The sequence below is a fragment of the Dicentrarchus labrax genome, unplaced genomic scaffold (assembly GCF_905237075.1).
Source record: "Dicentrarchus labrax unplaced genomic scaffold, dlabrax2021, whole genome shotgun sequence".
Classification (NCBI taxonomy): Eukaryota; Metazoa; Chordata; class Actinopteri; family Moronidae; genus Dicentrarchus; species Dicentrarchus labrax.
In genome coordinates this window covers 3,416,465-3,440,493 of record NW_026136704.1, presented here as the reverse complement: position 1 = coordinate 3,440,493, position 24,029 = coordinate 3,416,465, and the positions used below count along the sequence as shown (strand labels likewise).

General features: G+C 40.6%; 3 protein-coding genes across 9 annotated transcripts in view; 2 read left to right on the top strand and 1 right to left on the bottom strand.

Moving 5' to 3' along the window:
* LOC127362358 (gap junction delta-2 protein-like) overlaps positions 1 to 24,029 on the top strand; it is a 678,509-nt gene that overhangs the window by 287,387 nt on the left and 367,093 nt on the right.
* Positions 1 to 24,029, top strand: part of LOC127362369 (uncharacterized) — a 384,160-nt gene that overhangs the window by 197,864 nt on the left and 162,267 nt on the right. The window lies entirely within an intron of this gene.
* The window catches only part of msi2b (musashi RNA-binding protein 2b), a 295,771-nt gene that overhangs the window by 196,896 nt on the left and 74,846 nt on the right, over positions 1 to 24,029 (bottom strand). For all 8 annotated transcript variants that reach the window (XM_051397988.1, XM_051397987.1, XM_051397991.1 and 5 more), the window contains exon 6: positions 13,147 to 13,239. In XM_051397988.1, the coding sequence (XP_051253948.1) occupies positions 13,147 to 13,239 (93 nt within the window). The remainder of the gene's footprint in view (positions 1 to 13,146; positions 13,240 to 24,029) is intronic.

Here is a 24,029-nt window from a genome sequence, read left to right as displayed (position 1 = left end):
TACACAAACTTCCTGCAGTTACTGATGTGTTCAATATTCGGGTTCATTGTAGTTTATCAGTTGTTCTGTACTGTTACTGTTAAACAATATAATATAAAATAGCAATCAAATATGTCACAGAAATGAAACCGCTCCCTTAAAGAAAAAGGTTGGGAACCAGTGTCCTAGTCACCAGTGGGCAGTACAAGTCACCACAACCCACACACTTTTATTACATAATGGAGAAGGAACATTTTCAACGGAACACCTGTTTTCGACTTGTCTTAGATGGATGAAAACCACCTGCTGCTCTAGGATTTACAGCATGTTCCCTCTTTTTGTTTTCCTGCTGTTTTTTCATCTTTTAATTTATGGATTTGTTGCTCTGATATGAGTTTATAAAAACACCACAAAGGGAACTTAAAATCTGCTCTGTAGCTGCAAAGAAGAAGCAAGCAGTTGGTGGAATGTCAGAAATGCTCAGATTTGTTAATTGCAGTAGCAAAAAGCTGGCTCTCAACAATGACTGCTGAAAAGACTCTCTAAGAAAATAGCTTCAGGGTGAATGGAAGCACAACATGTGAATCAGACAAAGCCTGGGAAAAAGGAATTATGTGTGGATTAATGGGTGGGGATTCTGTTCTCCGATCAGATTTGAATGAGGGTGTAGTGTGTGGATCTGGGAGCACAGCCAGGACTTCACTGTAGATCGTCTTCATGCTCTTTGCTTAACAACACACACTGATTGCCTGAGGAAGTGGAATTCTACATCCTATCGTGCTCTTTTGATTATTGCTTGCAGCAGGAGGGGGGTTGATCCACGTAGCCAATTTACTTCTTTTAGCTCGTCTCAGGATGAATTTCCATTTAAAGTGAAACTCTGTCTTAATTCCAACAGTGGAGGCATTTTCAGTACCACAGAAACAACTTGATTTGTTCATGTTATTTATGTTTAAGTTCTGTGGTTATAAGAAAACCTCAACATAACAGTATGCTTGTTTTGTACTTTTTTTCTGTACATGCATTCCAACAACCTGACTTATGGACCACTTAAATAATTTACTTACAAGTCATTTTTTTAGGTATGTTCTTGTATTCTTAATGGTATTTTTAAGTTTGTCTTTCTATTAAAAACAATGAAAAGTTGTTAATGACCTGCACTCATCCAATTAAACTCTTTTTTCTAATGACGCCACCAGAGCGAGAGTGTCTCTGAGGTCCAATGTATTACAGACATCTCCGAGACCAACAGGGAATAACGTTACAGTACTAAGGTCATTTACATGGTTTAGAAAGATTGCTAAGTAGCGGACTGGTAACTGCTGTTAGTTTGGTCAGCCAGATGCCAGGAGCCAAACCCTGCAAGAAAACGACTGTACTGTTTTCCCTGTTAAATTGGCACCATTGGTCTCAGAAATTGTGTTTGGTCCCGAGTCCGGCGAGGTTCCTCCCTAGCTGCCTGTTTATTACGGAATATGCATAAAAAACAAACAGCATGCCACTTTCTGTTTTATGGGGGTTTTACAACACATCACACATCATAGCATCAATCCGCTCTTAATGGGGACACATGATGTCGACAAAGCAGTGCATGACAACCTAACAGCTGTCACAGCACAGACTGAGAGTCTGTCTGGCATTATGGATGGGTCATCAACTAGCTACATTATATAAGGACAAAGCAAAAAGCAATGCACCAACCTAAACACAACCTAGATTCATCAGTGGATTCCAAATTTCCTCACTCTGTTACATGTCTTAATAATACAGTTCAGAAGCAGTGATGAAGGTGGGATGATTTAATGTCTGATAAGACTCTCTTCAACTACGTTTTCAGAGGCCCCTGTTTTATTGCAAGTGACCAAAATCATGTATATTCTCATGTGTGGTATCAGTATGATGCCTTTGTACACAAGATTTTATTGTCTTGTGGAGGATCTATTGTCAGAAATGAAATATAGTTTTCATTAGTGTATAATCACCCGAAAATAAAAGTAATTATTTTCGCTAACTTAGAATGAGACATTTTTATCTACAGAGGGAGCGGGTCCTCTACAGAGGCAGCCATGTTGAACTGCCATGTTTCTACAGTACCCAAGAACGGACAAAGTAAACACTGACTCTAGATTGAGCATTTCACGCTTTTTGTCTGTATCTTCAATGCTAGATGCTCCTAAATCCAGTTTAAAGCCCATAAAAACAAAATCAATCAAGCACCATCTTTGAAATCAGAACTAACAATGAAAATCATATAAAGGATTTTAGTGAATCAATAGAGATTTGTACAATGTCAATATATATATATATATATATATATATATTTAGTAAGAGTAAAAAACTGACAGCTGTGGCTGAAAAGGATATTAGTACCATTCAGTTTTAATCCATATTTTACTGTATAAATACAAGTCAGCAAAGTTTTTCTGTGTTCGGTATTTTATTCTGTATAAACTCCTTTTAAATGCCATATAAAAAAAGATTTTGCCATGAAATATCACCATGTTTGACTGTTACAGAAACTTTAAATTTAGAGTTTCACTGTCATGGTTTGACAGTTTTTCACCATAAAATCACTTTTACAAATTTTTTACAGTGTAGTATTCATAACATAATGTTACATTACTAGACCAAGTTAATCAGAGCCTACAGTTTCATCAGCCAGTGGTGCACCTGGCAGGGACAGTCCATAGCAGTTAAGCAACAGTAATGTAACACAGGGGTTACCAAACTGTTTCATGTAAAGGACTCCCACAATAAATGCATATTAGACTATGGACGCCCAATTTGACTTTAGGAATTGTTTTATTTTTAGGTTTCAAGATCATAAAGTCTTCATAGTCAATCAATGATCAGACTGGGATCACTATAAATAACAATTAATTGTTCCAACTCCTCCCTTTGCTAGGGACCCCCTTACAACCCATTTAAGGACCCCTGTTGGGGGTCATCAACATAGCCTCATAACTGAACAAGACAATACAAGCCATGCAATATATCATATGACCACATCTCAGTCAGAGACACTTAATTTCGAGGAATAGCAACAAGAATTCTGATGGAGAACTAATCCCCCCTCAATAAACACTGACGCCCCTCCTACTGTTTTGGAGACTGTCCTGAGAACTTCAGCGGGAAATTGGCCGATATGACAGGGTCATCAGCTAATAAAGCCCTCTCTCATCTCTCAGTTTGTACATCGTAGATTCCTCTCCTTGCATCTTCAGTTGGAGGAGGTGAGAAAGAGATACGAGGAGAGAGGACTCAAGGTATTTAAGGAAATAAGACATCCTTGCTTCAGAGCCATCATTTTAATTTTAACGTCAATTAAATATGATGCGTGGCACAGCTGCTCCATCTGTCCATTGTTTTCTTATTGTTTTCCGCTGTATTTTATCATTCCTTCCTTTAAACTTTGAATTCAGTTCACATGGCTTTTTGTGGCATGACAAGAATGTCCAGATGGTATACATTTGTGTATTGCGCACACACACACACACACACACACACACACACACACACACACACATACACACACACACACACACACACACACACACACACACACACACACACACATATACTGTATATATACAGTTTACAGCCTGATCAGCCACCATCGGTAATCAAACAAATTATTAAACCATTAATCAAACTAATATCCCCTATATGTCGACAGTCTTCTTGTAAATTGAGTGGAGTGGAGAAGACTGTAGGAATAAGAATAAGTGTTTTGAAATATAAGATTTCTCACAAAAATTAGGTGGATCAGATATACACCAACTAACATTTGATGATATACACCAATAACACTGTCAATACATCATCTATTATGTGTGTGTTGGTAGGTTTTTAGCCATTAGGAAAAGTAACTACCTGCATCAAGGTGAAAAGTCATTAAGGAATGCAGTTAGAATAGAGCCTTATGAGGCACTATACAAACAGGGAAGGGCAGAAAGTTTGATTGGACATCTTAAATAACTAATACATCTGATGAACACATTTGGAGAATGCTCCCACCAAGGTTCATGCATTCCAGCTGTGTGTCGTTTCTCTTTCATACATCAAAAAAGTTAAAAAGATAGAAAAGACTTTTGCAAAAGATACACTTGTGCAATCCTCCAGCAAGCCTCCTCACTCCTCCAGATGCATTTTAGGAATTGAGATGTCTTTCAAGATGGTACACTGATTGATTTCTGGGTAACAGCTAGGAGTACCGAGAGGAGATCAGATGGTACAAAACAGAGAAATGAGAAGAGCCCCATGTATTCACTCTTTTGTTTGTGTTGACTTTAATTTTAATAAATGACTTGCTTTATGTAAAATCTCTTGCATGTACTCCCTGTTTGTCATATTCCCACTGCCAGTTTGTGACAACTCATCACAGGACATGAGCATTAAATCTTAGTTAAATCGACAATATCAATAACAGCACATAAGGAGGAGATTGGGATTGTGGAGGGAGCTGCTGCACAAGGCAGCAGATTGAATGTTACCAGTCAGCTGGTAGCCAAACAGCTAATGAATGAGTAAGTGATGACAGCTAATGCAACAGTACCTCAACTGCTGTGTCATATGACACCAATGTAGGCTATGGATCAGAAAAACTAATCCATGCATTAGTTACTTCAAGGCTGGATTACTGCAACTCTTTATTATCAGGTTGCCCCAATAAGTCCATTAAAACGCTCCAATTAATTCAGAACGCTGCAGCACGAGTACTGACAGGAACTAGAAAAAGAGATCACATCTCTCCTGTACTAGCTTCTCTGCATTGGCTCCCTGTAAAATGTAGAATAGAATTTAAAATCCTCCTCCTCACCTATAAAGCTCTTCATGGTCAGGCCCCTTCATATCTTAAAGAGCTCATAGTACCCTATTACCCCTCTAGAACACTACGTTCTCTGAATGCTGGGCTACTTGTGGTTCCTATAGTCTCTAAAAGTAGAACAGGAGCCAGAGCCTTCAGTTACCAAGCTCCTCTCCTGTGGAACCAGCTTCCAGTTGTGGTTCGGGAGGCAGACACCCTCACCACATTCAAGAGTAGGCTTAAGACATTCCTCTTTGATAAAGCTTATAGTTAGGGCTGGATCAGGTGAGTCCTGAACCATCCCTTAGTTATGCTGCTATAGGCCTAGACTATCGGGGGATTTCCCATGGTGCACTGAGCTCCTCTCTTCCTCTCTCTTTCTGCACTCATTCATGTTCCATTAATGCATGTTACTAACTTCACTTCTTCCTCGGAGTTCTTGTGCTTTCTCGTCTCACAGGTTCTCATGGATCCTGGTGGAGCCTCCTGCCATAGTCCTGCCCGACTGCCATTGCTAATATCACTGATATTATTGTTATTATTATTATAAGTATTATTATTGCTACGGTTACTGTTGTTGCTGAACACCCACTCTGATGACCTTCATTGTATGCCCTCCTGTGTCAACCACTCTCCACAGAATGATTGTGTGGAATTTATTAAAACTTCATTAAAATCCAGGTAGTGTGAGTGAATTTCATTTAATTAGCACACTCACCAGAGTCCTTCACCTCTTTGCCTCTTGCACTTGATTCCAGCTGGTGTAACACTCACGGTGTGATGCTTCACACCAGTTTAGTTTACATGCATTGGTAAAGTGGCACAAAAAAGAACACAGGACTTGCACCCAGAAGATCAATCATCATGGTCGACTTGAAATCAAAAGTCAAAGCTGACTTTTTAAAAAGTTACACATGTTAGTAAGTGTATGTAACTTAAGTAAGTTACATAAGGTACCTTTGCGCAGCTTACATTCTTTTTGTAAACTTTACCAAGTAGTTTTTGTGCGTTAGAATAACCAAATTTTGACAGTTTCACAACATTAATCATGCAAGCTTTATTTTGAAACTGTAATCAGATGTTGCATACGGTAAAACTTCAATTAAAAGCAGGGTCCCAATTATACACATTTCCCATCATCAGCTTTTATACAAGTAATACTCTGGTTATACTAGTTTGAATAAACAATTTGACAGTATTTTCCAACTTTGCTGAGCAAGAGTTTTGTGCCAAAGGACAAGCCTGTCCCACATAGAGGCAGGTTGTGTTCAATTACTGAAGCAAATAAAAGCCCGGAGTAATAATTGAATTTTAATGATATTTATTCTTGATATGCTGGGCCTACAGGGTCATATTTTGAAGCAGAGAGCCACTGACCAAGCAACAGTATTTGACAAGCTGGGAGTGAGCCCAGGCTGGACAAGCATGGGTTCTGTCAATGCAAAAGCGCAGGTATAAGCCAGATTTTGTGGGGAACCTAATTTTGCCTTACAAAGTCACAAAATGCTGCTAAATCCACAAACTACACTTTTCATTTCAAACCTTGAAGGTCTAATTCAAAGCACAGTTGAAGAACATCCTGAATCCTCAAGTGAAGCAGCTTCTCTTATAGCTGATCTTGGCATGTGAAGAAGTGTTCCATCAGTAACAGCAGATTGCACTTTGTCTCAAGTCTGATATCACTCAAACGATCGACCCTCTCCATCAGACTCAGTCATCTCAGCACTCACTCCAGGACTTTTAAAGGCAATTAGAAAGAACTGCGATTAGTGGGATAGATTAACTTTCCAAAATGTGGACTCAGAAGGCACCATTTAATCAAGCAGCAAATGACCTGATTAAAAAAAAAATCACAGAGCAGGTAGAGGGCAAAACATTTTCGTTCCACCCATGAGTCATGCTAATGTGCAGAGAATTAAAGTGAATCATGCCCTGAAGAAATGTGAAGTGTGGAAGGTCAGGTGAATACCAGACTGAATGGAGAAAAGCCCATCACAATCCCCAGAAGCCCTTTCAGCACAATGGGTTTCAGACAGGATGGCCAAGGAGAAGAATTTCACTTACAAAGAATGATTAAGTCAAAAAACAGCTGACCTTTCTCTCAGCAGGAAATGTTACACTGCCCCTTACAGTGCCCAGAGTCCTCCACCAAACAGCAATCAGATATGAATGAATCATAAACTTTGTATTTTTCTACCCTGTTCCACTCCAGCCCTCTTTATTCCCTCTGGCAAATGTTTTCATAGCTTTATAGGCTCGTGTTTTAACAGCCTCTCCAGCAGCAGTGATGTGACCAGGATCAGAGCTGATAAGCTGCTCCAGTAGCTAGGGGGCTGTCTGTAGGCTTCTGCACCAACCAGCCTGACACATTATTTAGCCAGCAGCTGAGAGGGAGACACATCTCCCAGTGCTCTGAGCCAGCCAAATAAGATATTTTAACCTCACATTACCTAGCATTAGAGAACCACAAAGGTATTCAGACTGCTGATGCGAGGGATCTTGGCTATTCAGGAGCAGACACTGAGAGCAAGCTGTTATGGTTTGGCCTGGAGGATCCTGTAGGGGACTTGCTACAGGTGATAGCAGGAGAATAGGCACCGAAGCCGTAATCACTGTCAAAATTCCTTTTCTTAAAGTGTCTGAGCCAACAAATCTGTGTGCTCCCACAGGGCTTCTTTTAAGGTGGTGCTCTACATTGTTCCACATCCAAAGTCTGTTACAGTTTGTGATTTCTTAATGTGGAGCATACACTGAATATGTGATTGCTGTATTTAGAACTGAAGTGAATAGTTTTGTGGGAAATATATAGTGGATTGATTATATTCCACATGATTAGGGTTAGGATTACAAGAGGCCCATATATGTGACCTGAGCCACTGTCACCCAACTGCAAAAGACCTAATATACTTCAAAGGAGACAAAGACAGCGCACAGTCAGAAGGTCCTCCAAGAAAAACATAAGCATTAGCTCAACACAGCTTATGTTTATGACTCTTTTCTGTCAAGTAATGTGGTGTTGTTATAAAGCAACAAAACCTTTATCTCCTCAGACAGAGATGCATCGCTTCAGAAACGCTTGGCAAAGTGCATCGGGCAAAACAGTTGATGGGTCTGTGGAGCGGGGCTGTATGCACAACCTGGTGATCAAAATATGATAAATGGGGAAAGAAATGAATATAAGAAGATGTCAAGCTCTTCTCATTGCTTTCTCTCTCAAAGACAAGTAATCTACATGAAAGTAACACAACCTGAGCTATGAATTTCCCTTTTCCCTCTCACATAGGCTACTCCATTCCACACATCAAAACAGGTAGGGAGTAGTAAGTAAGTAACCCTCTTGTTTGGGGTGATTGGGTGTCTGGGCCAAGTGTGACATTTGATCATCATTGCAAACCTGGGCCCTAAAGAGTTGAGAATATCTTTACGTTATCATTTCTGAACCTCAAAAAAGGAGTTATCATTATGAAAACCTAAAATCTTATATACTTTAACAAGGTAGTTTATTATACAGTAATGTTTGTAGTCAAGGAGAGATTACACATTTGTCACTAGTTGGAAAGACATGAACACAGTACTTAAATTACACTGGATGCACACAATCTTTTTTTTCACATCTATTTGGAGGTATAAGTTTTAAATTTGCCATGACATGCAAAAATAGTAAACAAATGCACATTTTCAAACTTCTCTTCTTCTGTAATATTCTACTAAAGCAGGATGTAAACATAAAGTAAGGCTGACTTGCATCCTTGTGGTAAACATTTGGTACATTTGAGATAATAACCAGTAACATGTATCTGAAACTCACGCATACTTTCTGAGATAACTTGTAAATATTAGACAAGCGATTTCAAAAAAGAGAAAAATCAATCATCTGAAACCACATTGGCCACGAAAAACGCAAAAGGCCTCATCTAGAACCAGTGTTTGGATTGTCCGTTCTGGGCTACTGTAGATCGTTGGTTCTCAATTGATTTATCTAGGTAAATAAAGGTCAAATTAAAAAAAAGTGTGAACACTGAAGATGTAAATAAAAATGTTAAAGGGTCTCTAGACAGCATTAATCCTGTGGACTAGAGCAATGTTCTCTCCTCTTTCATCCCTCACTAACTTCCTCTAATTTGTTCCCTCTCATTTCCACAGAGAGCCAGGCAGAGGCAACTGAACACTGAGGCACTCAAGTATTTCAACCACATTTAAAATATTTCAGATTCTTGCTCACTGCTGTGCTTTGGAGTTTAAGCTGCACTGTCCAAAGGGTGTTGTCAATGATGAAAAGCAGGAAGAAAAGATATACTGTATGCTAAAACTCTCTTCACCCAATGAAGGAAGTGAAGAGAGGAACAGGTAGAGATTATTTCATTGTGTTGGGCTGTGTTGGGTTATTTAGCAATACTGCCATTGGCAAAATTTCACTAACAAAGTCTGGATGAATGAATTGGATCACAATTGATATTGTGAACATGGAAGTTATTCTGACTGAAATCACAAGTTAATGCTATCATGGAGGAAAAGTGTTATCTTTTCGTTTCTTTTATGTATCTGCATTGACATGGAGATATCTGTTTATAGAGATTGGTCAAAATGTGTCTTTCCCCTCATTCTCCTGTATCAAATTGCTAATCGAACTGGAGAGGAAGTCTTGGCCTAGATATCTGCTGGATACACCGGAAGCCCCGAATCATTAGCTGTTGCTCCTAGAGGTTAAAGTGATGTCAGACTATAGCCAATGGTTTCAAGGATTGTGTTCACACAGGCTACCTTCATCTGTTGCAGGTGAATACCCACAGCAATCCAATCCGTTTCCCAATCCCACAATCTGAGGTGCACAATTTAACCGACCTACAGAATTTCACCATGATTTATAAAGTTTTGCCACACTGACAGAAGTTCCTCAACATCCAAACTAGAAATAAGTGTGAGAATCTCATCTTTTCCGGAATCCCCAAAAGCACAACCAAAAATGAAAACTTTACCTATTCCGATTTGGAACCTGCATGGAAAACAGACTTCATCCAATATTATGATGTCTACAATATTCAGAAGTATATAAGTCCATTCCTTATATTTTGCACTCCATGTCCTACTTGAACAATGCATAGTGTATATACTTTAATTTATAGTTTAATATCTTCTAATATGAATAATATTAGTAATATCTTTATTGTGATATTCTTTGTTCTCTGTTTTTGCACTACTTTGCCCTATTGCTGCTGTGTCAACCTGAATTTTCTCCTAAGGGGGATAAATAAAGGAATAGCTTATCTTATCTTATGTTAACTGACAAATTTGAACACCTCCAACCGTAAGGAGCAAGGGACACAAGCTAAAAGGGACAATATTTGGCATCAACTACCAATTCTACAAACAAATGATGTGAGATGATAGATGGTAGACAGACTGTACACTGAAAGACAGCTATTCCGGGACTCCATCACCACATCCTGTCTCTTCTAAAGTGATTAAAATATAAAAAAAAACAAATTATGCAAATTTCTTGCTGTGGACATTTTGCAAACTTTACTGCATATACTTTACATGCATTTACCCTCTCTATCCCCTCACTACACAGTTACACTTGTTTGTTGTTGTGTTTGTTGATTGTCTTTCTCAGTTTGTTGCTTGTCTTGAGATCCATCACAGAGGAATACACACTCGACTTTTGCAGTGCAACTGTAGGGAAACTTTAGCTTTTCCAAAACAATCACTGAAAAAAATAAGTCACTTCACCAGCTACCTATAGTGCTGTCAGTATCACACTGCTGCCATTCAGTACCCACATATTGGTATTCACCATAGGCTCATTAGGCTGTCACTGTCCTGAGATCAGTGGGGAAGCTTATCTACATCACTGTGTGCACTCACCTTTGCCGTTATTTTCTGTAGTGTAAAATTAGTAAACTGAATTTGTTTGTTAAATTGGAAAATTATGGATGGATTTGTTTTCAAACGTTCAGACGGATAGTTTTTTTATACAACAACCGGCCGATTGTGCTGCTTTGTTTAAATAAATGTTTTTGTTTTTTTTATGTGGCCTCTACTGTGTTTCCCCCCCTCCACCTCTATCTCTCTCTCTTTTTCTCTCTCTAGTTTGCCTCTGCCCACCCTGGTGAATGGTCAGCACCTGCTGTAGCTAACATTATGGGCTCACACTGGCAAATTGCACATAGTGTACTGTCAGCTAGATACTTGTTGTGGTGGAAAAAGCTATAATTATTTTCATTTTCAACTCGCTGTGAATTATGTACGTTATATGTGTTGGTAAAAAATAATTATGGGATTGAAATCCTCTGTCTAACTCTGCCACAGCTTATAGACACACGAAAACACCTTTTTCATTTATAAGAGATGTGTGACTGTGATCCTCTGTGAGCTCTGGATAAATTAATGCTAATTTGTGTGAAAAATGATAATGTAAAAGTTGACTGTAACCTGGAGTCATATGATCAGAGTTGAGTAGGTTTATGATGAAATTTATTTATTTGTCATCAGGAGAAGCGCCCCAAATCATCATAATAATATCATCATAATAATTTAGCTTCAACGTATCTGATGGCCTATGCTTATAATGTCAAGTTTATTCCAGCAGGAAAACGTTACAAATGAACAACATTTGCATATTCATAGATTCTGGAATTTGTAATGAGAGTAAGGAGTACAGCGCTTTGAGTGGTTGGAAGACTAGAAAAGCCCTATACAAGTACAGGTCCATTTACCATTTATTTTTATGTTATACCTTTTTGTGTGGAAAAAATATACCAGACACATATTATTGTTCCTGAAAAATAATAATGTTTCATACCAAAACAAAAATACAGTTGTAGACCCAGAAGGTCATTATTTTATTGGGCTTCTTTGGAAAGTGAAAACAGCCAATCATTAATGGGCCCAATGATGAAAGCCCTGAATTATATCTCACAGTATTCTCACATCTTACTCAATAATCATAGTAAGAGGAGACTTACTATCTCATCTGTGGCTCACAGGCAGAGTGGGTCGTCCACTAATCAGAAGGTTGTTGTTTCGATCCCCCTACTCCTCCAGCCACATGTTGAAGTATCCTTGAGCAAGATACTGAACCCTGAATTGCTCCCGATGCTGTGCATCGGTGTGTGAATGTGTATGAATGTGTTAGTCTCTGTTCTATAGACTTTGCCATCGCTGAGTGAATGTGTGTGAAAGGACGAATGTGCCATGTAGTGTAAAAGCACTTTGAGTGGAGACTAGAAAGGCGCTATACAAGTACAGGTCCATTTACAATTTACTTATCTAACCTATCTTAAATCAAACACTGGAAACAATTACAGACACTTAGACCCTTCAGATAAAGAATACTCCTATTAAAGCTATTCCATATAGACTTCTTCCTAGTTAGTACCGCTAACTCTGCTATATCTCATATCGACAACTCTGAAATCCATCCAGATATTTTCTCACATGCAGAAGCTTAACCTAATACACAAAAGTAGCACATAAATAAATAACATGTTTGCATACAAATCTCATACTGCTCTGTTTCCTTCCTGTCTTCACCTTTCTCTCAATAGTCCTGATTTCTCCATTTACTCCATCATCTTATTACTCTGCTTATCCACATACACACACACACACACACACACACACACACACACACACACAGGGGCTAAATGTGTGTATGTGAGTGTGTTAGATGGCTGTGCCACCTTGATGGATGACCTAGGTAGGTCTGCGAGAACACAGGTAAACAGATGGACTGAGAGGTTGTCACGGTGACCTGGATGAACACACACATGCACACACACTCTGGGTTTATACTGATATATGGGGCTGATACTGCCCTGTTAAAGATGGTAAAAGGTCCAGGGAGAATGCTTTGGCATGAAAATACTTACACACACACACACACACACACACACACACACATATTTCAGCAAACCAAACACACACACACAGTAAGGAAAGCCTCAGTAATCTCTATCTCAGCCCAGAACAGCAAACTGATCTTTCCAAACAACAATGTGTTAGACTGAAGCTAGGTTAGCAGTTTCCCTCTGCTTCCAGTCTTTGTGCTAGGCTAAACTAAACATATCCTGGACATCTCCCAGTACTGGACACAGAGGTGAAACTGATAGGCCTTTTCTCATCTGATATTGGACAGCCGGATGACACATCTCATCAGACTGGTCTCCAGCACATTCTCTCCACAAGTTCTCCACAACATCACCAGGAAATCAAACTGAAGAGAGCTAGCACCAGCAGTCCTCAGAACTCACACAGCAGCACTAAACTCATCAACCTGCTTTAAAACTTCAAAAGACACACCTCAGAAGCTCTCAAACACACAAACAACCCAGAGGAGAAAACACTCCAAATGCTCTTACCTTGCCAAACTGTTCAAAATATTGCTTCACATCTTCAATTACTGTGTTGGCGGATAATCCTCCAACAAATATTTTCTTTGTTCTTGTGACCATCTGGAGGGAGGAAAGACAGAGAGGAGAATGAAGGTTAGCAACATCACACACAACAAAATAAGAATGATTAAATAGCGAATCAATTGCTCTGTCATGGATGAAGGTGTGCATGTGTGTGAAAGCTGGGTCTCAGCAGTAAGGGATGCTTAAGGCAAAACTGTACCACAGACGATTTGCCAGCTACAGACACAAGAAGTTACACCCAATGACACTCCGGCCATGACAGGTGAGTAGAGATGCATAATATGGATATTCCAGGACATTTTCCAGGTTTGTCTTGACAACTCAGGATAGCAAATCATATAATGTACCTGTAGGTTAACCCTGTAGTGCAGGCTAATGAAGTTAAGCAGCAGAAGTTAAATGACAATGGCCCATTTTTGATGAGCAAGAGTAGGGAGTAAATCCTTTGCTGGTCAGGCCGATTAAAATAAAAATTTGGATGGCATAAATTAAAGTATACTTACTACATCAGAGACCACTACACAACTTCGGTAGGTAATACACTGACTCTGGATAAGTACCTCATACAACTGCACTCAGACGAAACATGAGAGCAAAACGTCCTCTCTTTTAACTCGCACATTTGGGATGATGAGAAGAAAACAAGAAACTAAACAAGTTAAAGGGAATAAACAACTGAATAAAATATAAATCCAGGTATTGCTAAGAAGTGTATGTAAGTGGACTTCACACCGGTTCTATTGCATTGTCTTCCTTGGCCTCTGCAGAGCATTAGGTCTGTCATTTTTCACTGCTGAGAAACACCATTAACTCATTTGGTGGCTAATACCAGTGCCAGAGCCAGACACCATTCATCTTAAAGATGAGGATAGCCACTGCCGCTGTTATGACTGCAGCTCCAACTGGAGAGTTAGCAGTGGTATCATGTGTGAATGTGTGTACTCAGACACCAGCAGGAGCACCAAAACAGAACCAACTCAAAACAGTTTGGACTGGAGAAGGCTTATACAAGCATTAACCCATTCATTCTACTACTACTACTACTACTACTACTACTACTACTACAGAGGACTAAAATACTGTTTGCACAAGCAGAGACATTGATGCACTTTTTTGCAAACTTGAGGAGTTAATTTCCCACTGTGGGTCTATGAATATATTGGTGTTCCCAGGAGGTGAAGATGTTTTTATTTATGCTGAGACAAGGAGCTGTGCAGAGAAGGTAGGAGATTAGGAGATAGGAAAGGACAGGAGGTGGGGGAGGAGTTAGTCTTCCTCCTGCTGATCCCACCGTTTTGACCTCTGTCAACTTCCATTATAGCGGAACTCCATAATTATTCCCTCTGTGGCTCCATCCCAGAGTCTCCTGTGCGCCTTCCCCTACTTCTTTGAGAATGTCAGCTGTCGCGGTCGTCCATGAAAGATGCTCCCCCACTCACACATCCACGCGCAAACACAAACAGCTCAAACGCTGGCTGCTCAGGCTGCGAGGTGCTGATAAAAGGCAGACTACAATAGTAGGGCAACAGGTGGGCCATTTCCACACAGCGTCAGGCGGTGGATGGTGGTCATGGTCTGTCACTGAGCAGAGAGCTGGGCTGAGCCCCGTCATCTCCAGACCGCGTTGTGGTTATCTGTCCCCCAGTGATAATGCACAGGTCTCCAGAGATGTGGCACATGTATGACACACAGAGGAGCTAAAGCACATAAAGGGAGCCTCTCAGTGCGGAGAGCAGAGAAGGACGGTCTAAGGATGGAATACTAATGAATGAGGAGAATACAACCACAGGGGATAAAATGTTAACTGACATTTCCATTAACACAAGAAGGGAAAATCTCTGGAGAGGAAAGACTGGTTTTATTTTTACAGGTGGCATCGAGTAGCTTCAGCCGCGTCTGGACTAAAAATGCTGACGGCTAGTTGTGACTCCCTCAGGAGACACTTTGATTACACAACAAACAGGCAAATGAAGCAGAAAATGTAGCGATTCCATCAATTACAGTGGAATGTGGAACGTAGGGATGCACGAATACCACCTTTTTACTACTTAAATTTGGGTGCTTGCGGATACGAGTATTTACTAAATAGCATTACAGTTCTAACACTGACTCTGAAAACATGTTTTATTTTCATCAGATGTTCAGTTTGATTGTAACAAATTAAATGTTGCTGAAGTTGTTGTAAAAGTTTCTTTAAAACCTCCAAACTGCTGACATTGTTTCTCTTCTGCCTACCTGCCCAACTAACGAGAGGTAACGTAACCTCACGCGGTTGTAAAGTAGTATCGGAGTAGTTTTATGATTACAAATATGAGTACATGAGAAAGTTATCGGAACAAATACCCAACACTGGCATCGGTATCTGTGCATCCCTAGTAGAAAGAGATCTCAGTCATGACCAGAACTTAATGCAAGGGCCTGGAGTGGTTAATTTCATGATTATTACATCACCAAAGCTCCAAAATGAGATCAGAAGAAAAGCTTTGGACATACTAACTTCTCTCTAAGCATCTGAAAAAATGTGCCAGTTACGGTCAATCATGGTGGGTGAAGCTTAGACCTAACCTGATTGGACCCGACCCAACCCAACCCACTGAGTTCAAGCCCAAAACTGCAGCTGTAGGTTTTTGCAAGCGGAAATTCGCATTTGGCTCTAGCTCAGGCCCATTTTTGGGGACTGATCAAAGCTCTGGTGAAGCTTGATCATTTCACCCTAGCACTGCTCTTTCTAAAAATCTGCATTTTATGATTCTAGCTATCCATTCAAGTATAGCTCCTTCGGATGATGAATAATCACAGACACTGCAAACATGTCTTTCTACGTGGCAGTTTAAGCTGTGTGCCTAAAGATATAAATACGTATTCCAGAAAAGCCACTTTCACAATTATCACTACTGTGTGTTTTACTGAGCTATGTTTGAGCTTCAGGGTGTACTTTAAAAATGAGATTTGTGCCTCCATAACACCCAGGCTAAGGCAACTGACCATGACCTTGATTAAGGGGCAATTATCTGCTCCTCAGTGAGAAGGAGCAGATAATTGATAATCAGATAATTGATAATCAGGATCACTGATCATACACTGATCATCGTAGAGGTAGGCAGTTGTCTGGGCAGATAGGTGGATGGCAAGGTAGGTAAAAATTAGGCGAGAAACTGACAGAATTTACAGAATATAAATTGCTCTGGATTAAATCCACATGATCCCTAGCTGCTAGGAAGGGCTTTGTCATAGTAGCCAATAGCGCTGAATGTGCGTTAAGGCCCCCCATCAAGCAGCTATAGCAGTTCTATTAACTGACTCTGCTGGAGTCACAGCTCCCAGTCAACAGCACAGCCAGACCTAGACCAAATGCAACATCTGATGCCAGTTTGATGACAGGGAATAATGTACCAAGGTGGGGGGGTTTTTTAGGCGGGTTTGGCTCCTCGCACCCTGGGGCTAGAGTCCAGGGGCATTTCCAGACATTTTTGACTGGGGTGGCAGAAGAGGGGCACTGACTTATGCAGGGATTGCATGAAGTATGTGTCTCAGCTTTCTATTCATTCCAAATGTATGCAATTCTGTTCAGGGACCCCAGTTTGCAAACATTTTCAAATAACATTTATACCACATGCAAAGAATTTATATTTTTTGCCCAAAACTGTAAGAGGTAAGCAGAATGGGGTGGCATTATAAAGAGTGTGACATGCCAAGAGTTTCTTCCTTTTTAGGCAGTTTACAGCCAGCTGGCACAAACAGGAGATGTGACTAGCGTGAGGCGCAGCCTGGGGAGGGAAGAGGTTTGTAATAGGTAAAAGGAATGACAACTCTTTTTCATATCCTTCTTCATGCAGGCATTGGGGGAGATCTAATTAAGATTGTTCATTAGATGAGCCTCCCCAATACACAGATGCTTATCAATGTGTACTTCATCCAACAGCAACACAACCTCAACTCCCTGAGGACACGCTGGAATCTCTTCACCCAACACAGTGCTTCCGAGCTTCAATGCAAGAAATATGAATGCAAGATTCTTTGTGATAGACAACCATCAATTATTGTTCTAGATTCTCCCATCAGCCAGGGGGATACACAACGCAGGGGACGCTCTTGGAATTACAAATACAAATCCACGATCATCATAAGACAAGAAAATTGTATTTGTACAAAAGCTTTTAACAACAAGGCAATTAAAAGTGCTTTACATAAGACATAAAAAGGCCTTCAGACAAGAATAAAATCCTCAACAACTCTTCTCCATAAATATTAGTCACAGAGCAAAATACAATCTCAATTCAGACTTGTGTGCAATCTCATGGTTAAGTGATAACACATCTGCAATGTTTTTATTAGCGAGGATATCTTTCGCATCAAAATAAATGCACCTAGTTTTTCCTTAAGTTCAAGACGGTGAAGAATGGATTAAATGTATTTCTTTATTGTCGAATGCACAACAATAACAGTGGAGCAGTCATTGGCATTAAAATTCTTAATTCTCGGGCTCCCTCCAACAAACAATCTCAAACAATATGTATAATAAGACAATCACGTAAGTAAAATTAACAGCCCAAAAATAAAATATATATATATTATGTACATATATATTATATAGTGGTGGGTACGGCCATGTTCATTAGGTGTGATGGTACTCATTATGAAAAAGAGGGTACTCATGAGTACAAAAATCACTGAGAACTGGCCCATTTCAGTCACTAATATGCTGATATGATTGTATGTGATTGTTTGTGATTAAATCAACATGTATTTCTGCCACCCCTTAAATTCTGCATTCATTCCGCATTAATATTTCTCTAGCTCCACCCCTGGGTGAGTTGTGTATTAGTTACAATTTTTATAATTTTTAAACATACACAGGGAAGCCTATCTAAAAGAGTCTGAATTTAACATTTCATTCAATTGCATATGAGCCATCTGTTTGAAAAAAAGGAACGTGTCCTTTACCAGTAGCTAATGAATCACATTACTATTACTGTATATGGTTTGCAGATGTATTCAATTACAAATGTCCCCTAAGAATCATGGGAGAAAATCCTGTCATGCAGCTCTTATTAGAAACATACCCAGTTCAAATATTCATTAATAAATTAGCACTTTATTCAAACTCATGGAGAAATCGCAACAAGTCTGGGCAGATTTAGACTATGGCAAACCATTTTTTATGTCCTGGTTGCCCCCATCTGCAAACAGCACCGCTGTGTTTAACAAATAAATCATTTGTCTCTACACCATCAATGTAGAATCGTCTCAAGCCTGAATCAAGAGTGCCGCCACACTGATGTACTTCACTCAAAGAGACAAAACGTGAAATTGGGTGGAAAAGGAAAAACTCTCAGGAAGCATCAGTTCATTCAGACTGCTGCTGCTGGAGTTCCGACAAAGACGAAGAAAACTGAACAACAACAATCATAGGTATCAAATATCAAATACAGTTTAATTACCGCTGCTTGTCTATACTTCTCTTAATGTCTGAGGACCAAACAAATCAGTCTGTCAGTTGTGAAGTTACACAGAGCAGTCAGATTTCCTGCAGAGGTCAATAGGAGCAGAGGAGGGATGCATTAAATGAAGATGAACAGTGGTCTTTGATGAAATTGCCACAGAACATTTGTGTTGATTTCTTTCCTGAAGATTCAGTAACTGACTGACTGAGTGCTGATCAGCACTGATTATGATTGTAGGTCAATGTTTTGAGTGAGAGCAACAACCCACCCCAGAAGAAGAAGTGGGGCAGCGAGGTGAATGAGGCCAGTGGGTCTAGTTGGAGCCTTCCAAATGTCTCTGCTCATCAGGCTGGACACATTGATTACAACTTCTCTACCTGCACAACAATGGTTGTGTGGACAGTGACTGAAAAAGTGAAAGTAGTTGTACAAATACACAATCAGCAATCATTTACAGCAGATTGCCGTTACAAACTGCTGATAATTAGCCTGATTAGCCAGCATCAATAATCAAAAGATAGATATCCAATCCAGCTTGTCATCGAGCTGCAGCCCCAGATATTTGTATGTCCTGATCACCTCTACATCGACCCCCTCGATGGACACGGGTTGGAGATGTGGTTTCTTCCTTCTGAAGTCCACCACTATCTCCTTGGTCTCGGAGGTGTTCAGCTGCAGATGGTTGGACCTGCACCACCTCACGAAGTCCTCAACCAGGCTGCTGTACTCCCCCTCCCGTCCATCCTTGATACAGCCAACTATTGCGGTGTCGTCCAAGTATTTCTGCATGTGGCAGAGCCCCGAGTTATACTGGAAGTCAGATGTGTACAAAGTGAAGGGGACGGGAGAGAGCACGGTCCCCTGACCAGTGTCTGACGTGCAGCCCTTCAGTCTGACGTACTGTGGTCTCTCCATGAGATAGTCCGTAATCCATGTCACCACAGTGAGTATTACACACATTATTAAAGCATTAATCAAACTAATAAACAGCAGTCTATGTCAGACAACCTTATCATACTTTAGCAGTTACCTAGTGTTTCTGTAGTGGTGACAAAACCTTAAACAAATATAAATATTTGCATTTTGAATTCAACTAAAAGCTCCCTGCACCAAACTCCCTTTAAGAAATATAACATTTTACGTAAAAACTTAAAAACACGTAACTCTGGAAATACAGTCCAGAGTAGTGTGACTGGTAATTCTGCATTAATACAATCCTTAATGATAAAGTGTATTCTTTACAAATATAAAATTTTGTTGTGTCAACTAGGTAAGTCTCCATTGCATCCACGCTCTTTGAGCGGAAGAAGATCATGGGAATGAGACGCGGACGTTTCAAAAGTTAAGATTTATCACTAAAATAAGTGCTGGTTAGCAGATCAGATACACGCTGAATTAAACACAGCCTCATAACACTGTTAATTCTCCGTCAGTCTATTTGATGTCGTTTGATGGAATTTGATGAAATAACCAAAGTAACCAGTTCGCAACTTCCTATGGAGAGAAGCCTCTCATTGGCTGTAGCATTAAATGCATAACGCTTTACAGCGGTAGTCACACACCACCAACTATGTGACCGATCTTCTTTCTACTGAACTCTGGTACTGACTTCTGAATCAGAATCAGAATCAGCTGGGAAACGAGTGGGTGCTGGGATGCTGGGTGCTAACTGTGACTGACAGCTGCAGACTCTTCGACTGAGAGCTGCAGATTAGTTAATTAGTTCCATTTGCCAAGACTGGAAGCAACATTCGCTATCTAAATCAAACACAGAAATTAGCCTACATTCAATGCATTCACTGTAATCTGAAGTGATTACACTTCTGTCTGTCTGTCTGTCTGTCTGTCTCTCTGTCTCTCTCTCTCTCACCCCAACTGGTCGAGGCAGACGACCACCCACCTAGAGCTGAGGGGTCTGTCCTAGGTTTCTGCCTCTTAAAAGGCAGTTTTTCCTTGCCGCCGTTGCCAAGTGCTTGCTCATGGTGGCTGTTGGGTCAGTTCGGTCTAGACCTGCTCTATTTGAAAAGTGTCCCAAGATAACTTCTGTTATGAATTAGCGCTATACAAATAAAATTGAATTGAATTGAAATTGATTCTAAAGAGGATCAAATACAACACAACCATGTATGATAATTGTGATTAATATAATGCAATCATATGTTTCAGTGGAGCATGTTAGCATTTCCTTATATGGACATGCTATTTTTATGAAGATTCCTAATGAACATGTTTCCTGCATCCAGAGGCCCCCCTCCATTTACCAGTTGATCTGGCTAACAAAACTCAGGTGAACAGAACTAGACAGTGCTGATCAGAATCAGAAACAGAATAAGAATTGTTTGTTGCCAAGTAGGTTTTTACACCTACGAGGAATGTGACTTGGTGCATTTCTTTCCACAACCATCTCCACTGTTTTCAGAGCATTTAGCTCCAGGTTGTTCTGGCTGCACCAGGTCACCAGATGGTCAATCTCCCATCTGTAGGCAGCCTCATCTCCACCAGAGATGAGTCCAATGAGGGAGGTGTCATCCGCAAACTTCAGGAGCCTGACGGACTGGTGACTGGAGGTACAGCTGTTGGTGTACAGAGAGAAGAGCAGAGGAGAAAGAACGCAGCCTTAGGGGGGATCCGGTGCTGATGGTCTGGGAGTCAGAGACGTTTTTCCCCAGCTTCACGTGCTGTTTCCTGTCAGACAGGAAGTCTGTGATCCACCTGCAGATGGAGTCAGGCACAGTGAGCTGGGAGAGCTTGTCCTGTAACAGAGCTGGGATGATGGTGTTAAAAGCTGAGCTGAAGTCCACAAACAGGATCCTGGCATAGGTTCCTGGGGAGTCCAGATGCAGGGCCATGTTTACTGCATCGTCTACAGACCTGTTGGCTCTGTAGGTGAACTGCAGGGGGTCCAGGAGTGGGTCCTTAATGACTTTAAGGTGTGAGGATGGTGTCAGGACTGCTCTTTTGTCTGTCGAAGCGACAGTAGAACTCATTCAGCTCGTTTGCCAGGCGTAAGTCGTTGATGGAGTGGGGGGTTTTAGGTTTGAAGTTGGTTGTCTGAGCCCCTTCCAGACAGAACCAGTCATTGGCGGAGAACTGATGTTGAAGTTTTACTGTACTGTTGTTTAGCTTCTCTCAACCTAGCTAAACTTGTACTTTGACTCCTTAAACCTGTCCCTGCCGCCACTCCTGAATGCTTGTTCCTTCTGCAACCATAACTGTCTGAGTTTGGCTGTGAACGGGTTTGTCATTGTTATAACTCACCCTGGTGCATGACGGTACACAGCAGTCCTCACAGAAGCAGATGTATGACGTCACAGCCTCTGTGTACTCATCCAGACTGTTGGTAGCAGTCCTGAAAACATCCCAGTCAATAGAGTCCAAACACGCCTGGAGATCCTCCGCAGCTTCACAGGACCACTGCTTTGATGTCCTCACAACAGGTTTACAGAGCTTTAATTTCTGCCTATATGAAGGAATCAGGTGAACCATGACGTGGTCAGAGAGACTGTAGTGTAACAGTGATCCAGTGTGTTCTTCTCTCTGGTCGGGCATTTAATAAGCTGTATTTGGGGAGTTCGTGGCTGAGGTTTCCTTTGTTAAAGTCACAAAGGACAATAACTAAGAAGTCCGGGTTAGTCCGCTCCACACACCAGTATCTGGTCGGCGAGCTTGTGCCTCCTTCACGTTGGCCTGCAGTGGAATGTAAACACCGACCAGAATGAATGAAACGAACTCACGGGGGGAGAAAAAAGCTTTACAGTTTATGATTAAATATTCCAGAGTAGAAGAGCAGTGCTGTTGGATCACTGTCATATCATTGCACCAGCTACTGTTGGTGTAAAAACAGATACCTCCACCCTTTGTTTTGGCGGGGAGTTCTGTGTCACAATCTGCTCAGAGGAGCGTTTATTGGTCCGGTGCCGCCGGTTGTTGTTGGAGCAAAAGGGAATACCACAGCCCTTATTCTCTTTTTTCTCCTGAAACATGAAACCCCAGCAACAAATCAAATGACTGTTGCAGAGTTCTGCACTACTGCGTCCTTGTTGTACAACTACAACATGGCTTCTCCTTGATCTCAGCACTCCCACGTGTGATAAACTGAGCTAATAGTGGCTGGGCTTTATGCACCACCAGCTCTACTCAACAGCTGATTGTACAGTGATGAGGATTGATAAGGGGCATGCATTTTAGCAGCAGTGAGATCATAGAGGATGATACACCTCATCTGTAGCCTCTGCCCCAGGGAAGCTCAACCAGGTCCTGATTCTTGTAATAAGAAATCAAACAAAAAAAACATTTTAACATTAATAGAAGGAAAAAATATAAAAGAAAAATTGGAAAGCTGATCCTCAAAGCCATTCTAAAACATTAATATGCTAATTAAGCATCTGGTTCAAGGGAAATCTTGGAAACTTTTGCATGTAGTTATAAGCCCTTAACAAATTACTTATTATTATGCTTGAAGCCATATACATTTTGAAAGTGACTGTGGTTTACACTGTGGGGAAGGCTTGGGAGAGCAGTGCCAGGTGAGTTGACGATAACAGCTGCTACTCATTGAGTAATCACTCTTCCCCTTATAATGCAGTAGTGTGCTGGACCTGGGTGGCAGAGAGACAACTGAGAGCGAGAGCCATATTCAGTTGTTGTCTGTTGTGACAGCAACGCTTGAAATAAAAGTTGTTTGGTACCATGACCCAGTGTGTGAGATTGTGTGCTGCAAAAACCCACAGTAGCCTCGAGACCTACTACAGTGACTATTTTCTCATTCCTGCTGCGTTTCCTGCTGCATTAAAGACATACCAATTGCAAAGTCTCTTTAAAGTTAAAGTTATTGCCGTTTAGGGATATGAGAAAGCATGATCTGGGATTTAAGCATCTTTTCTTGAGATATTGATTTCAGGGAGCAGTGAGGGATTTATCAGTGCTCCTCATCAGGCTGGGTGGGATAATACTCCTCAGCAGCTCAGAGGCTGCTCGATAAAGTTTTATGTCTGTCGATGTAAAGAAAAATGTACCTCCCCACACTGAAAGCAGAGCCATTAAGAGCTCATTTGGAATTAAACGTACCCAGGAAGTATAACTATTACTGAAGAATGATTAAGTAATTTTTAGTAACACAAGTTCCATGTAAAGGACATGACATTTGCCACCGCTTTCCAAAAATGGCTGATCTGGTGCCCAAATTGGCAGAATACAATTCGTCAGTCAGTCCCTCCAGGATTTCACAGGCTTAAAATACCAGATTTCATAGCAGCTTTTCTCAAAAATTGACATGCATGTTGCAATGTTTTTAGGCACTTGCAATGGAATTGAGGGAGAAAGTGAAAACTGCAAAAATACTTTCTAATTAATTCATTAAAAATCTACTTTTTTGAGTGAGAA